Below are 17,524 nucleotides of genomic sequence, written 5' to 3' on the forward strand. Positions count from 1 at the left end.
TTGATAGAAAAGATATCCAAATAGATCGTGGATGTCACAGGGACGTGCGATCAGGCAGAAGTTATCTAGAGTCAACAAAGAAGCAGCAGGGCCTCTCCTGTCTAACGTTATCCTAAATGCAAATCCTAAATACCCCAGTGACATTCCCTATAATTTTTTTTATTAATCATTCCAATAACAAGGCATCTTAAGAGTCCTGTATTGTTATTTCAGAAAGAAAGGGTAAGCAGGCACACTCTATTTGGGTTCTAATAGATATTTATTAATGAATTCATAGTTGTATGATGGGTAATTAGTGTTTAAATATATGTAGTTATAGGAGTAGTATATAAGTGGGTATTCACCACTCTGTAGTGGGTGCCCTAAAAACAAGGTTATGTATCATGAAAAATTTATATATAAAGAATAAAAAAGTCAGGTAAAAATCTGGAATAAAAAGACTGGAATAAAAAATGAGTCTGTAAAGTCTTTCAAGTACTGTTTTCCATATAACAGTGGCCGCTGTTTAAAGGATAAGATTATTAAAATAAATACAGTTGATGAGGGTATCCTGAATGATGTAATAGTCTTTTGTAGAGATATAGTTAGTTCATCAACAGAGAATGATACTGCCTAATCCAGGGTAAGTATTGCGCTATTTCAGTACATTTCAATGTATTTCACATAACGGAGTAGGCATGTGTGTATAGTTGCAATTCAAGCTGTGGAGGGAAGCGGAGCTCTGTGCCTGGGTGCGGGACGCTTACCCTTTCTTTCTGTGATTATATGCTCCTGACTGGGTGAGTCAGATCAAGCAGTTTGCACCAATAACATTTACCGAAGTGGTAGAGCCGTCTATTCTATCTATTTGTCTGTTTTGTTATTTATCGTCACTACCTCCCTGAGTCGGGAGTGGGTAATTGCTGCGCGCCCCCTCCTTTCCTTCAATTCTTCCGTTTATAGCTTCTCCCACATTTTCAATCACAATTACATTTCATCCATTGATCTCCCTTGGATGTGGTCTCTCATTCTCACACTCCCTCTCCAGCGTGGAACCCTGATTCACAGCTAACCATGATCAACATGGTAGGCGCAGAAAAGAACATCGAAAGTTGATAGAGCAGATATCCAATTGAATCGTGAACATCACGGGGACGTGCAACATGGTGGGGCAGTTTGTTTCCACACGCCTACACGAACTGACTGATGGGTCTGCCCCCTGCAACTCTGTGGTCTCCAAATAGGGCACATGGCCTGAGCTTACCCTTTAAGCCTTGGAGGTGCTGGCCTGCCCTGTAGCCAGTGTGTTGTCTGACCGTGTGTTTAGCATGACTGGAGGGGGTTATTATCACAGGTTATATTTCCTGATGTTTTGGGATGTACCCTAATTTAAACAAAAAAATACATTAAATAAATTAAAACCAAAAACCAGTGTTGGCTACCTCTTCCTCCTCCACCGCCGCTTCCACCTACACCACCACATCCACTGCCTCCTCAACCTCCTACTCCATATGGATCTCGTCCTTCTAGATCAAGATTATTATTTATTTATTTTAGGTATTTGATGTAATTTAAAGTCATTTCCTTATCCACATTTGTTTGCAGAGCACTTGCCATGCTCTTAACCACATTTTGATGTCATTTGCAGCCCTCTAGACCTTTCCATTACATTTTTATAGCTATTTTAGTGTTAAAAAGTTCGGGTCCCCATTGACTTTTTTGTGAAGTTCGGCTGAACCTGTCCAACCCGAACATCAAGGTGTCCGCTCAACTTTATTAATGACTACCTGTACGAACTCTGCAGCAGGACAGGTTCTGGGGAGCTTGGTTTCTTTTCACTGCGCCAGTGGCTGCTCATGCACGACGCATGCAGACTTCCGCAGCCGTTTGATGAGATCACCAAACTGGTCAGTCGCAGCCAGGGCGCCATCAATGACATCATACCTTAAGCCTTCTTTCTGGAGCATGCATTGCATCATGTCATTTATCAAGGCGTTGAGGAGCAGGAGCTGTAAGATGAGGAATTCGCAATGCTGAATAAATTCCCAAGGGGGGGCTACTCCATCTGAGACAAGTCAGCAGGAGTCTGAAGAGGAGTCAGAGGAGGATGGTGGCTGGGGGGAGGAGGAGCAAGAGGGGGACTTCAAACTTTTCGGGGATCCATGGTGTAGTCCGTGGCTGGGGGGAGGAGACTGAGAACGACATTCTCCTGGGCAGTGAGCAGGAGCCAGGGCACTCCACCACTTCAAATTTAGTGCAAATGGGGGCCTTCATACTCCAGTGTCTGCAAAGGGACCCCTGTATAAAAAGCATAAAGGGCAAGGACTAGTAATGGATGGCAACGTACTTAGACCTCCGGTACAAACACAAAATAGCAGACATGTTACGAATGCAGTATTTTAAAGCCTTGCTGCAAGAGATGCTGCATTCTGCTGTTGCAGGCGCTGGCAGAGGAATTTCCACCCACAGCGAAACAGGTGTGGGTACCAATCCTACCGCCCCTGCAAGAAGAGGGCTGTTTGAAGATGTGTTGGTCACTACAGATATGAGATCATTCTTGCAGCAAACTCATGGACAGCCACCCTCCGGATCCAGCCACAGGGAACCTCTATACTGACAGGTGTCCTACTACATTGGGTTAACGGCTGATGTGGATACTCTGAGAAGCGAGGAACCCCTGGACTACTGGGTGTGCAGGTTTGACCTGTGGCCAGAGCTTGCAAAATTTGCCCCTCGTCGAGTGTCCTGTCCGAAAGGACGTTCAGAGCAGCAGGGGGGATCGTGACCGATAAGCGCACTCGCCTAGCTCAATACAGTGTGGACTACCTCACATTTCTAAAAATAGATGAGGCATGGATTTCTGAGGAATTCAACACCTGTGACGACCATGTTTAATTGAATTTCCACATGACAGCCCAAACATATCCACCACCACCCAGAACAAAGAATGGTCCTTGTCTTATGTATATACAGCGACATAAAAGCCCTTTTCTGTCAGTTGAATGCCTTATTTTTGGGGCCTCTTCTCCAGTGGCCTACAGTTCAATTTGTATTCAGTGACTGCCTAATGTACAGTACAGACCAAAAGTTTGGACACCTTCTCATTCAAAGAGTTTTCTTTATTTTATAGACTATGAAAATTGTAGATTCACACTGAAGGCATCAAAACTATGAATTAACACATGTGAAATTATATACATAACAAAAAAGTGTGAAACAACTGAAAATATGTCATATTCTAGGTTCTTCAAAGTAGCCACCGTTTGCTTTGATTACTGCTTTGCACACTCTTGGCATTCTCTTGATGAGCTTCAAGAGGTAGTCACCTGAAATGATCTTCCAACAGCCTTGAAGGAGTTCCCAGAGATGCTTAGCACTTGTTGGCCCTTTTGCCTTCACTCTGCGGTCCAGCTCACCCCAGACCATCTTGATTGGGTTCAGGTCCGGTGACTGTGGGGGCCAGGTCATCTGGCACAGCACCCCATCACTCTCCTTCATGGTCAAATAGCCCTTACACAGCCTGGAGGTGTGTTTGGGGTAAATGATGGTCCAACTAAACGCAAACCGGATGGAATAGCATGCCGCTGCAAGATGCTGTGGTAGCCATGCTGGTTCAGTATGCCTTCAATTTTGAATAAATCCCCAACAGTGTCACCAGAAAAGCACCCCCACACCATCACACCTCCTCCTTCATGCTTCACGGTGGGAACCAGGCATGTAGAGTCCATCCGTTCACCTTTTCTGCGTCGCACGAAGACACGGTGGTTGGAACCAAAGATCTCAAATTTGGTCTCATCAGACCAAAGCACAGATTTCCACTGGTCTAATGTCCAATCCTTGTGTTCTTTAGCCCAAACAAGTCTCTTCCGCTTGTTGCCTGTCCCTAGCAGTGGTTTACTAGCAGATATTCTACCATGAAGGCCTGATTCACACAGTCTCCTCTTAACAGTTGTTCTAGAGATGTGTCTGCTGCTAGGACTCTGTGTGGCATTGACCTGGTCTCTAATCTGAGCTGCTGTTAACCTGCGATTTCTGAGGCTGGTGACTCGGATGAACTTATTCTCCGCAGCAGAGGTGACTCTTGGTCTTCCTTTCCTGGGGCGGTCCGCATGTGAGCCAGTTTCTTTGTAGCGCTTGATGGTTTTTGTGACTGCACTTGGGGACACTTTCAAAGTTTTCCCAATTTTTCGGACTGACTATCATTTTTTAAAGTAATGATGGCCACTTGTTTTTCTTTACTGAGCTGCTTTTTTCTTGCCATAATACAAATTCTAACAGTCTATTCAGTAGGACTATCAGCTGTGTATCCACCTGACTACTCCACAACACAACTGATGATACCAACCACATTTAAAAGGCAAGAAATCCCAATTATTAAACCTGACAGGGCACACCTGTGAAGTGAAAACCATTTCAGGTGACTACCTCTTGAAGCTCATCAAGAGAATGCCAAGAGTGTGCAAAGCAGTAATCGAAGCAAAAGGTGGCTACTTTGAAGAACCTAGAATATGACATATTTTCAGTTGTTTCACACTTTTGTGTTATGTATATAATTCCATGTGTTAATTCATAGTTTTGATGCCTTCAGTGTGAATCTACAAATTTCATAGTCATGAAAATAAAGAAAACTCTTTGAATGAGAAGGTGTGTCCAAACTTTTGGTCTGTACTGTACCTCCAGCCACAGGATCACAAGTTATTTTGTGTTAGGTGAATTCCTAATTTTTGGGGCCTGTACTCCAGTGGCCTACAGTAAAATTTGTATCCATTGAACGCCTAATATACCTCCAGCCACATCAGCCAAAGTTCTTTTCTATCCGGTGAATGCTAAATTTTTTGGGCCAGTACTCCAGTGGCCACAGTAACTGTAATGACCGGCAACACGCACAGGGAGGAAAAAGGGAAAGTCCTGCCCAAGGGAGAGGGAAAGGTGGTGACCCCTAACTCTCCTTGCGGCTGGCACCTGACTGCCCTGACGTCCCTAGACGGGTTCCTCACCCGTGCGGCGATCACGTGCCTAAACCCTGGCTTTCCCTGAAATGAACCCTAGATAATGAACGGGCCGGTGGGATCGCTAGTCCTCACCACTGACACTAAGAGGGAAACACCAGGGAGAGGACAGACAAACACCCAGGTGGACGACAACAACTGTCCACAAAGGTCCAACAAGGAATCCGGAGGGTAGCGTTCTGGATCAACTACCAGAGAACACAGCAACACAGCTCCAGTGGGTCAGAATAGATGTCCAGGCAGGATGCTCTATATCTGGCAACCAGAGAAGTGTGAGAGGGGAATATAAGGAGGATTGGGAGTGCTGGACAAGGAACAGCTGAGAGAAGGAGCTACGGATCCCTGAGTGAACCAAAAGGGTTCGCAAAGCAAACCCAGAAAGCTACAATAAGGAAACATCCCTATCTTACATAGAGCGCGCAGCCAACCGCTGCGACCTCCTGACCCCGGGTACAACGGAGTCAGGCGTGGCTCTTGACACCCTCGTGACAGTAACATTTTTAACCAGTGAATGCCTAATGTACCTCCAGCCAGATTAGCCAAAGTTATTTTCTCTTTGGTGAATGACAAATTTTGGGGGCCTGTACTCCAGTAGCCTACAGTAAAGATTTTATCCAGTGATAATGTACCATAATGTACCTCCAGCCACAGAATCACAAGTTCTTTTTTGTCACGTGAATGGCAACGTTTTGGGGACTCTACTCCAGTGGCCTAAAGTAACATTTGTATTGAGTAAAACGCCTAATGTACCTCCAGTCACATTAGCCAAAGTTCTTTTCTGTCCGGTGAATGCCAAATTTTTGGGGCCAGTACTCCAGTAGCATACAGTAAAATTTGTATCCAGTGACCACCTAATTGTACCTCCAGCAACAGAATCACAAGTTCTTTTGTGTCAGGTGAATGCCTAATTTTTAGGGCCTCTACTCCAGTGGCCTACAGTTCTACTTTTATCCAGTGACCGACTAATGTACCTCCAGCCACATAATCACAAGTTATTTTCTGTCAGGTGAATGCCTAATTTTTGAGGCCCGTTCTCCCGTGGCCTAAAATAAAAAAAATTCTATGGCCCAGCAGGGCATTTTTGAAAGTTTCCTTTTAAGATGCATAAAAATGGCCCCTGATCCCCCTCTGGTATATCACTGTCCATGTTGTGAGACTGTACTTCTAGTAAGTGTTTGCTGGCTGCAAATATGACCTGAAGGTTTTTCAGGTTCACCTGCCATTAAAGTGAATGGGGCCCGCCATGACCACGATCGTTCGCGAATCGTCCCGGACAATGTTCGTCCATCACTACATTCCAGAACTGTAAGGGTTACATAGCATCCTAAATCAATATAATGCTATGTGACCCCCGGCAACGCTGGGAGGTCAGGCAGGGAGCTGCATTGCGGACGAACGGGAAGAACTCTAGTTTGCAAGGGGCCTAAGAGTTAGATAAGCATCATCCGTAGCTGGTGTCAGCTCTGTGTAATGATTTAGAGTCTGCAGCAATGGTTAGACTTGGACATAAGGCTAGGGCTACATGACAACGTGCGACACATAGGGCACAACTACACTGCAACATGTGTCGAGCGACACATCAATGCCACGCGACAATTTTTATGATAGTCTATGGCGTCGCACTGCGACATGCGACATGCTGCGACTGCAACACAACAGTCGCAGAAAAATCCATTTCAAATTGATTTTTTGCGACTGTTGTGTTGCAGTCGCAGCATGTCGCAGTGCGACACTATAGACTATCATTATAAAAATTGTTGTGCGACAAATGTTGTCGTGTAGCCCTAGCCTAACTCTGATCACAGTCATATAACATCTAGGTGTTTTAACAGAGGAAGGTATTACCTTCAGTCACCCCTTCAGTGACACTATCATAAGCTTCTGCTGGGCTTCCCCAGCAGCCGAGAGGGACCTAACGAAGGCCCCCATGGCTGCCTTATTGTACTGCTATTATATTTGAAATGTTAAAAAATCCTGTCTGTTAACAAATGTTATAATTTTTGCCAAATGTCTACCTGGAACATTTTTATGAAGCTTACAGGTGTAAAGTCTTCTTTCAAATAGCAATGTGTAGATTAAAAGTTCACTGAGGGTTTTTACGATGTGTGCACATGGTCGAGTTTTTTACATTGAAGTCAATGGAAATCTGTTGATGCCGTTCTGAATGTGGATTCAGCAGTGGAAAGTGCTAGTTTTCCAGTGCTGAATCAGTAGAAGATCAGCACCCTGAGTTGTTGAAACATAGTTAATCAATAAAGGCTGTCTATAACATATTATAATACATAATAGAAATTATACATTCGCATTTATATAAAATATATTCATGTTTTATGAGTAAATAATTGCACATTTTTATCATTTTAGTGATCAAGTTCTAAAAGTCACACCACAGACACCACAGCAGGTGCAGTACCTACAAGAACTGTCAGTACAATGGCGGGTAAGAATCTTTTCACCTTCTATTATTTGTCTACAAATTTACCCTTTTGTGGCACACCATAACTTATAAAGACTGCAGGAAGCTCTACAAAGCTTCTGTAAACACATTTAGTTTTTCTTGAAAAAAAAAAGGCATGACTTTCAAGTGCATTTCCATAGCATTTTTATAGGCATTTAGGTGTTTATTTTATTTTATTTTAGCAGTGTGTTTTTCCCCCTGGTGTTTTTCTACTGTTGAATAGATGCCTCTGGGAAAAACATAAGCCACAAAACCCAAAAATATTGTGAAGAAAAACTATGTGGGAAGGAAGCTTATGGAAAAATTTTTGCAAATCTTAACTTCACTTTAAAGTGCAAAAATTATATTCAAAATGAATGCTCCTTGTGCTTCCAAGACTCCTTTTGTTCCTATTTCTGATATACTGTATGGAGTGTGTAAAAACGCAGTTAAATCAGATCCATGCAGTTAGGTAGCTGTCTCAGTATTAGGCCTCATGCACACAGCAGTGGCTTGTATTGCAGCCCGCAAACAGCAGGTCCACAATATGCTGGCACTGGCCGTGTGCTTCCCGCATCACAGATGCGGATCCATTCACTTGAATGGGTCTGTAATCCTGAGCTGCGGTACATAACGGAGGCATGGAACCCAACCGAAGCACTACAGAGTGCTTCCATAGTGTTTCTGTACTTGCCTCCAGACCGCAAAAAAATTAGAAGTTGTTCTATTTTTTTTATGGTGCGGACGGATCACGAACCCATTTAAGTTTAATGGGTCTGGATCCAGCACGGCTGCCGCATGGATGGGGTCTGTGCATTGGGGACCGCAAATTGAAGTCCCCAGTGCACGAAACAGCCGCAATACGGCCCTGTGCAAGAGGCCTTATAGAGGAGGGCTACCTAACACAAGATATCATAGACCAGCTTCATGCAATATGTCCTGCATACTGTAGTAATCATCTATAGATATACGGTATTTATATGACTAGATTTATACAACTATTTTCTAATATATTTTAAAATGTTATATTTATCTAGCTTGATCTGTGGAAGCCAGATATCATACAAGACATATATCCTGGAGGAGAAGCACATATCCGTGTCCAATCTGTCTATGTGCAGAAGATGAAGGAAAGCCTTGTTCAACAGCATATACCATTTAAGTATGTACATTAAACAACTGTATATTATTCCTGCTATTTAAAAGCAGGATAACGTAGAGAAACCGTAATTTATCATATCAGATATGTCAGTTTTCTGGCTTAAAAATGACACACGTCATGCAGATTACACCGTTTTCTTCTAGATTTGGTCAAATTTTATGACATTTGCTGTTCCGCGTTTCAAAGCAGTTTATGTTTAAGACTAAGGGCTTATGCACAAAATCATGTTTTTTGTCCACATCCAATCCGCATTTTGTTTGGGATGCAGACCCATTTACTTCAATGGTGTCACAAAAGATGCAGATGGCACACCGTGTGCTGTCCACATCAGTATGTCCTTTCCGTTGCAGAGATAGAACATGTCCTATTCTTGTCCATTTTACAGACAAGGATAGGACTGTTCTATAGGGGGGAGGACGTTCTGTTCTGCAAAATTCGGATCCACAATTTGAGGACCACAAAAATGACCACGGCTGTGTTCATCGGCCCTGAAAGTGAGATTAGACCTAGATTATGGCTCATTTACTATCTGTAACCAACTTTCACAAAATGTTGCATGCAAAATCACTTGTTACATCTTTACAACACAAAATCATAAATGTCCCCCATATTCCATATTAATGAGATGGGACAATTTACCGTTTGGGTATCACTTAATTGTTTCATATTATAATATCTGTTTTAGGGCTAGTTCTCACGAACGTGTGTGATCCATAGCCGTATTGCGGCCAGCAAATTGCCGCAATACACGGCCACAGTTCCGTGTGCATTCCGCATCACAGATGCAGACCCATTCACTTCAATGCAAATCCGGAATTGTGGAACGGCCGCACGGAACGGGACCCTCGGAAACACTACGGAGTGCTTCCGTTGAGTTTCGTCCCGTACTTCCGTTCCGCAAAAAGATAGAACATGTCCTATCTTTCTGAGGAACGGGCGGATCGCGGACCCATTAAAGTGAATGGGTCCGTGATCCGATGCGGCTGACCTACGGCTGGCAATCATGCATCGGGGGCCGCAATTTTGTGGGCCTCAGCACGAGCACGGGTCACACACGTTCGTGTGAACTTGCCCTTAGGCTGGTTTCACACGGGCATTGCGGGAAAAGGTGCAGGTACATTGCGGGAACATGCACGATTTTTCCGCGCAAGTGCAAAACATTGTAATGCGTTTTGCACGCGTGTGAGAAAAATCTGCATGTTTGGTACCCAAACCCGAACTTCTTCACAGAAGTTCAGGTTTGGGATCGGGGTTCTGTAGATTGTATTATTTTCCATTATAACATGGTTATAAGGGAAAATAATAGCATTCTGAATACAGAATGCTTACTACAATAGCGCTGGAGGGGTTAAAAAAAAATAAAAAATAATAATAACAATTTAACTCACCTTAATCCACTTGCTCGCGCAGCCGGCCTCTCTCCTGTCTCTTTCTTTGTTGATTGCAGTCAAAGGACCTGTGGTGATGTCACTCCGGTCATCACATGGTCCGTCACATCGTCGATCTTTAACCATGGTGATGGATCATGTGATTACCGGAGTGACGTCACCACAGGTCCTTTGACTGCAATCAACAAAGAACAAGACAGGAGAGATGCCGGCGGCGCGAGCAAGTGGATTAAGGGGAGTTAATTTTTTTTTAACCCCTCCAGCGCTATTGTACTATGCATTCTGTATTCAGAATGCTATTATTTTCCCTTATAACCATGTTATAAGGGAAAATAATAAAATGATTGGGTCTCCATCCCGATCGTCTCCTAGCAACCGTGCGTGAAAATCGCACCGCATCCGTACTTGCTTGCGGATGCTTGCGATTTTCATGCAGCCCCATTCACTTCTATGGGGCCTGCGTTGCGTGGATTATCGCACCGCAATGCACAATATAGAACATGCTGCGATTTTCACGCAACGCATAAGTGATGCGTGAAAATCACCGCTCGTGTGCACAGCCCCATAGAAATGAATGGGTCCAGATTCAGTGCGGAATACTCGCCCGTGTGAACTCGCCCTTAGAGAGTAGAAAGCAGACCACATTAAGGCTAGGGCTACACGGCGACACCTGTTGAAGCCAGGATTGCTGAGCAGAGATGATCCAATGGAAATGAATGGGATTGTCGCGGGAGTCGCAAGAAATCCAACATGGCTAGATTTCTTGCACGCGGCTGCCTCTTGTTTATCTAGTGAAGACCAGACCATATTGCTGGTCTACATTTTTAATGGCACCTTCAGAATTTACCCCTGTAAAATATAAACTCCTAAGAGCCCTGGTATACAGGTGTAGAAGAACCATGCATGCTCTAAACTTTAGCAAATTGGTATGCGGCCTAGTGCCATCCATGCAAGGCAGAACTGATTAAAAAAATCAGTATACAGTATCTGTTAGCTGCATTCGTTGGTAGGGAGAGACATGAAATTAACCCTTCTCATTACAGCTGTTCAGTACTCAATTGCAGAACGGCCAGGCCCCAAATGCACCACTACAGCACTGTGTGGTTGTACCATAACAGGAATATTGGAATCCACAATTCTTAATTATATATGGATATAGCAAATATTATCACTTAAAGGGGTTTTGCAGTGTTAGGCCTCTTTCACACGGGCGTCATGTTTTTTGCCCGGATAAGAGGCGGGTGCGTTGCGGGAAAATGCGTGATTTTTCCGCGCGAGTGCAAAACATTGTCATGCGTTGCACTCGCGTGAGAAAAATCGCGCATGTTTGGTACCCAAACCCGAACTTCTTCACAGAAGTTCGGGCTCGGGATTGATGTTCTGAAGATTGTATTATTTTCCCTTATAACATGGTTTTAAGGGAAAATAATAGCATTCTGAATACAGAATGCTTAGTATAATAGTGCTGGAAGGGTTAAAAATAATAAAAAAGTTAACTCACCTTCTCCTCTTGTCAGCGTAGATCCCGGTCTGTTCTTTAGCTGTGGACTGAATGACCTGAGGTGATGTCAGATCACATGCTCCAATCACATGGTCCATCACCATGGTGATGGAGCATGTGATCTGACGTCATCAAAGGTCCTTCAGCCCACAGCTAAAGAACAGACCGGCCTCTACGCGAACAAGAGGAGAAGAGGAGTTAACTTTTTTATTATTTTTAACCCTTCCAGCACTATTATACTATGCATTCTGTGTTCAGAATGCTATTATTTTTCCTTATAACCATGTTATAAGGGTAAATAATACAGTGAATAGACTGTCACCTAGAACCCATGCGTGAAAATCGCACCGCATCCGCACTTGCTTGCGGATTCATGCGATTTTCACGCAACCCCATTCATTTCTATAGGGCCTGCGTTACGTGAAAAACGCACAAAGAGGAGCATGCTGCGATTTTCACGCAACGCATAAGTGATGCGTGAAAATCACTGCTCGTGTGCACAGCCCCATAGAAATGAATGGGTCAGGATTCAGTGCGGGTGCAATGCGTTCACCGCACGCATCGCACCCGCACGGAAAACTCGCCCGTGTGAAAGGGGCCTTATAATACTGACAACCTGTACTCTGGATAGGTCATTAATATCAGATCGGACATTTCTTAAAGGGAACCAGTCACCGGGATTTTGTGTATAGAGCTGAGGACATGGGTTGCTAGATGGCCGCTAGCACATCAGCAATACTCAGTCCCCAAAGCTCTGTGTGCTTTTATTGTGTAAAAAGAAAACGATTTAAAACATATGCAAATTAACCTGAGATGAGTCCTGTATGTGAGATGAGTCAGGGACAGGACTCATCTAAGGTTAATTTGCTTATGGATTAAATCTAAATTTAAAAAAAGCTATGGGGACTGGGTATTGCTGATGTGCTAGCGGCCATCTAGCAACCCATGTCCTCAGCTCTATACACAAAATCCCGGTGACAGGTTACCTTTAACATCTCCTCTGCTTGCATCAGATGCGCCACAATTATAAGGAGGAGCATGCCTCATAACAGTTGTGGCGCATCTATATTGGTCATGCTCCAAAGCGGAAATCTACACTGGCAATGGAGCAGGTGTAGATTTCCAATATATTCTATGCCTGTTTCTTGGACTAGATTATAATGAATGTGATGGGCCAACTACACTGCCTCTGCACCATTCGCTGCTTTGAAAAATGGAAAGCACTGCTTAAAAGGGTTGTCCGGGTTCAGAGCTGAACCCAGACATACCCTTATTTTCACCCCGGCAGCCCTCCTGAGCCTGGCATCGGAGCATCTCATGCTCCGATGCGCTCCCGTGCCCTGCGCTAGATCGCGCAGGGCACAGGCTCTTGTGTTTTCAATAACACACTGCCGGGCGATAACTTCCGCCCAGCAGTGTGTTCGGTGACGTCACCGGCTCTGAGGGGCGGGCTTTAGCTCTGCCCTAGCCGTTTTACTGGCTAGGGCAGAGCCAAATCCCGCCCATCAGTGCCGGTGATGTCACCGGGCTGCCTGTCAGCCCCATAGAGAGCCCGGTATGTCACCGGAACTCAGAAAAATGCCTTTGCCCTGCGCGATTTAGCGCAGGGCAAAGGAGAGCATCGGAGCATGAACTGCTCCGATGCTCATGTCAGGGGGGCTGCCGGGGTGAAAATGGAGGGATGTCCAGGTTCAGCTCTGAACCTGGACAACCCCTTTAAAACCTACAAATTTCAAAATTTTACACAAAAGCAGTGTGTCACAGAAAAAATGCACCACACGGATATGCCACTGACTATACTGGCTAGTCATAAATGCAGATATTAAAAGCTGAGACTTTTGCCAATATATTCCTGTCAGGAAGATATCGGAGCCCCAAGCACCACGTCACGGTTCTCAGCATGGCAAGGGGTCCTACCACTACGCTACCTATGGTGTGAACAAGGTCTGAGGGTGATGTAATCCAGCTCACAGCCAGGCTTCCACACAACCGCCTAGCAGGACAACTAGTGCAATGTGAACAAAGCCAGACTGTAAGCCACACCCATATCAGACTATGTAATGGAGGCTACCAGGTGCAAAGAGTGTTTGAATGCCAGGTGAAGGCACATACACTACATATAAAACAAGACAAAAACACAGAAATATAGTGGCAAATCTGGGGGAGCTGCTCAACCCCTAACACTGTAGCGTGTTTTTCATTGGGGGAGCAGCCCCACCGCATGTGGACCGCAGCAAACGACTATCCCCAGCAAAAAATATTTTGCATACGGTGGAGGATGTCGGCGCGGTCCACATGCACCACAAAGGCATCCTACACAAAACGGAGCATTGTGCGGATGAAAATATAATCATAAATCACAGAAAAAATGCACCACACGGATATGCCACTGACTATACTGGCTAGTCATAAATGCAGATATTAAAAGCTGAGACTTTGCACCTGGTAGCCTCCATTACATAGTCTGATATGGGTGTGGCTTACAGTCTGGCTTTGTTCACATTGCACTAGTTGTCCTGCTAGGCGGTTGTGTGGAAGCCTGGCTGTGAGCTGGATTACATCACCCTCAGACCTTGTTCACACCATAGGTAGCGTAGTGGTAGGACCCCTTGCCATGCTGAGAACCGTGACGTGGTGCTTGGGGCTCCGATATCTTCCTGACAGGAATATATTGGCAAAAGTCTCAGCTTTTAATATCTGCATTTATGACTAGCCAGTATAGTCAGTGGCATATCCGTGTGGTGCATTTTTTCTGTGATTTATGATTATATTTTCATCCGCACAATGCTCCGTTTTGTGTAGGATGCCTTTGTGGTGCATGTGGACCGCGCCGACATCCTCCACCGTATGCAAAATATTTTTTGCTGGGGATAGTCGTTTGCTGCGGTCCACATGCGGTGGGGCTGCTCCCCCAATGAAAAACACGCTACAGTGTTAGGGGTTGAGCAGCTCCCCCAGATTTGCCACTATATTTCTGTGTTTTTACAAAAGCAGTGTGTGCCACACTTTTTGGTACCAGTTATCTGGCGCAGGGGGTATGGAAAATTACCCCCATTGTCTTTCCTTTTTATAATGGCATAAACTAGGCATTTTTGAATGTTTATTTTCCATGAGGAAATTTATTTTGATGACTGATACGGAAAAATTAAGGTAATAATATATTTATTTTATTTCTCATTTAGTTTAATAATTTTTTATTTATTTTTTATGTCCCTCTCCTTTTCCTCTCTCATGATAGTGTTTGGTGTGGGTATGGGTGGTGGAGATTGAAGGGTTTCTACCCTTTATGAATAATACAAATAATAAAAAATCTTAGGTTTGCATTAAAGTTGAAAGCAGTTTTGGGTCTGATTCTAACAAATCAGCTAAAATCTTTTTATTTTGGGTCCCACTCGATTCTACAAAAAAAATGTTCTGTAATTGGCCTGCAAACTGATGTCTTCTAGAATATTTTTTCTTTTGTCTTTCAGTTTTTTTTCTACCCCCCTCCCCACACACACACTAAATTATAGTAAATAATGTCATAGTGGTTTGTTCTTAACAAGCTGTCCAAAACGTATGTCTTAATGGTGCAGAGACCTACCCATGCTTATACACAGTAGTATTCGATGAAGCAGTGGTTTGTTCTGTACAAGCATCCAAAAATGCTCCTTTTTTAAGAGCAATAGCAGTACAGTGTGGATGTGGAGCCTCACAGACAAGGAGATGTGCAGCTGTGTAGGGTTACTTGTAGTGGCAAAAATAGCAGCGCAGTATGGAACCTAACAGACAAGGCAGTAGATGTGCAACTGCATAGTGGCAGCAGTCATGGCAATAATAGCTGCAGCAGTATAGTATGGGACCTGGCAGACAAAGCAGGGGTAGCAGTGGCAGCACTAGCAGCAGTTACAGCCTCAATACAATATGAAACCTGATGGACTGGAGATGTGTAGCTGTGTAGGGTCAGTAGAGGTGGCACAGGGGGAGCAGCAGCTATGGTGGTGGCACCAGTACTAGCAGCAATACAGTATGAAATGATGGATAGGCAGAGACAGAAGCTGTAGCATGATTAGACTGGCAATAAATAGTAACTTCTATTGCTGCATGCTACAATTTTGTCAGCTTGGCTGTGACAAAGCAACCTTCCACACTGAATAAAACACTTAATCCATAAAAAGGTTCTCTCCTCCCCAGAAGCTTGGAGGGATGGGCTCAATATTCATTTAAATTTTTGTGTTTCACTGTGCGGTATTGTTACGACTAAGGGTCTAGTACCCGAAACACGTCTTGAATCCAGAACCATTTCTTTTTCAAAGTTTTCTTCCACACTGAATACCATCTCTGGCAGTACTCTGTACAAGACAGTACACTAATAGTAAACTAGTTTGGCACGGAATTTGAAAAATCTGCTTCATTGTGTTCACTAAACTGAATTGGCTTCTATTGGTGCTGCAGCATTTGGATTTTTCTAGTTGTCATAGCAAGCATGGCAGAAGGTTGGTGACAGCAGGGGGTAGCAAAGAGGGGTCTCTGACATGCAGAAGGCTTCTATGGCAAGCTGTTTACAAAGCATATCCTGGCAATACAATTTTCCCTCCCTTTCAGCATCAGGAGAACATTTCTCCATTTCTCTATAACAGTGAAGGTCTAAAATCATGGCTATCCACTAGTCACCATGTAGCTTGCCATGTCCTCCCGTGTGATTGATGACCAAGTTCTATAGGTTCTGTCACACACTGCCATGAATAGTCATAGTCAGTGTAATCATCATCGTCATCATCATCATCATCAGACTTGAACTCCTGCACCAACAACTTCTTCTCCTGCTATCCATCTTCCTCTAGCAGTAGCTCCTCATCCTTATATCCTCCTCCACTACCTCTCCATGGAACTTCATCCATTCAGTCCCCAACAGCTACCTGTACATGATGGTAGACAAGATGGTAGACCATCTCTTGCTGCATCATTGTATTTACACTAATATAAATACTAGAGGGATAACATTGTTGATGCTGCAGTTGTCCTTACGCAGTTGTAGCTGGCAGGGAAACATTCAGTAAAAAAATTTGTTGCTTGATGAAAATTAGCTATGTGGCTTCTCTTGCCCAAGCTCATTATTTCTAAGATGGTATGGCAACGATTCAGTTTACACATATGAAAGGATGGAGCAAGAGTGGAAGCAAATCTCTGCCCTATGGGAATGGGAGGATGCCAATTTAGAGGTGCAGGTGGATGCCAATTTAGAGGTGCAGGTGGATAACGCCTGGTGAGAAAACCAGACTGGCAAAAAAATGGATGTGTCAATAGGACCATTGCAGTGTCACTTCTGCCACACAAATCATTGACCCATTGTGCCGTGAAAGACAAGTATTCTTCCTGTTCCTAGCCATAACAGTGGCTCCACATGTCCAGGAAGGCATGCAACAATAGTCTCTAGGGCCAGCCTACATTCTCCACCAAAGAGAGCACAATGCAGACATGTTATTGGAGAAATAATGGAAGGCAAGACAATTTTTGGGGAAAAAAAGCTCAATTAGACAAAGAAGAGTTTGCAGACAGTGATGTTTTGGCATATAGAAGCACACTGAAAAAAATAGATTACTGGAAAGGTGAGAAAATTATGAGTAATTTGGTGAAGACAAGGAATTTATTGACATGTTCGACCATATACACGTGACAGTGTGAGCTGCGGTCCGGATTTCCCATCATGGATTTTCCTGCATCAAATCTGAAGCATTGTACAGCAAAGGCAAAGTGAGTAAACTTTCTAGGAATTCTTATTCACAAGTGGCAATACAATTCTGCAGATTAAACTGACCTGTGGTGCAGATATTAAATCTGCAGCATGTCTATTTATATACAGATTTCCTAATGGATATAATCCCTTCCAGTACAACCAGTCAAATCTCAGTCTAATCTATAATATTTTAGGAACAAACTCAGCAACAAAAAGGAACCATATGCAGAAATATGAAAAAGAACTTCATATTTTCTGCTGCAGAAATTTTGAAGCATCAATTTTTTGAGGACAAGAAAGACATTTTTTAAGCAGCTGGTGAAGGCATTAAA

The 17,524-nt window shown here is 43.8% G+C and overlaps 1 protein-coding gene across 1 annotated transcript in view; it reads left to right on the top strand.

Moving 5' to 3' along the window:
• Window positions 1–17,524, top strand: part of LOC122945409 (carboxypeptidase O-like) — a 236,667-nt gene that overhangs the window by 52,348 nt on the left and 166,795 nt on the right. Inside the window, exons 2-3 of the mRNA XM_044304480.1 lie at window positions 7,353–7,428; window positions 8,463–8,587. Of these exons, the coding sequence (XP_044160415.1) occupies window positions 7,353–7,428; window positions 8,463–8,587 (201 nt within the window). The remainder of the gene's footprint in view (window positions 1–7,352; window positions 7,429–8,462; window positions 8,588–17,524) is intronic.

Source organism: Bufo gargarizans, chromosome 8, assembly GCF_014858855.1.
Source record: "Bufo gargarizans isolate SCDJY-AF-19 chromosome 8, ASM1485885v1, whole genome shotgun sequence".
NCBI classification, from domain to species: domain Eukaryota; kingdom Metazoa; phylum Chordata; class Amphibia; order Anura; family Bufonidae; genus Bufo; species Bufo gargarizans.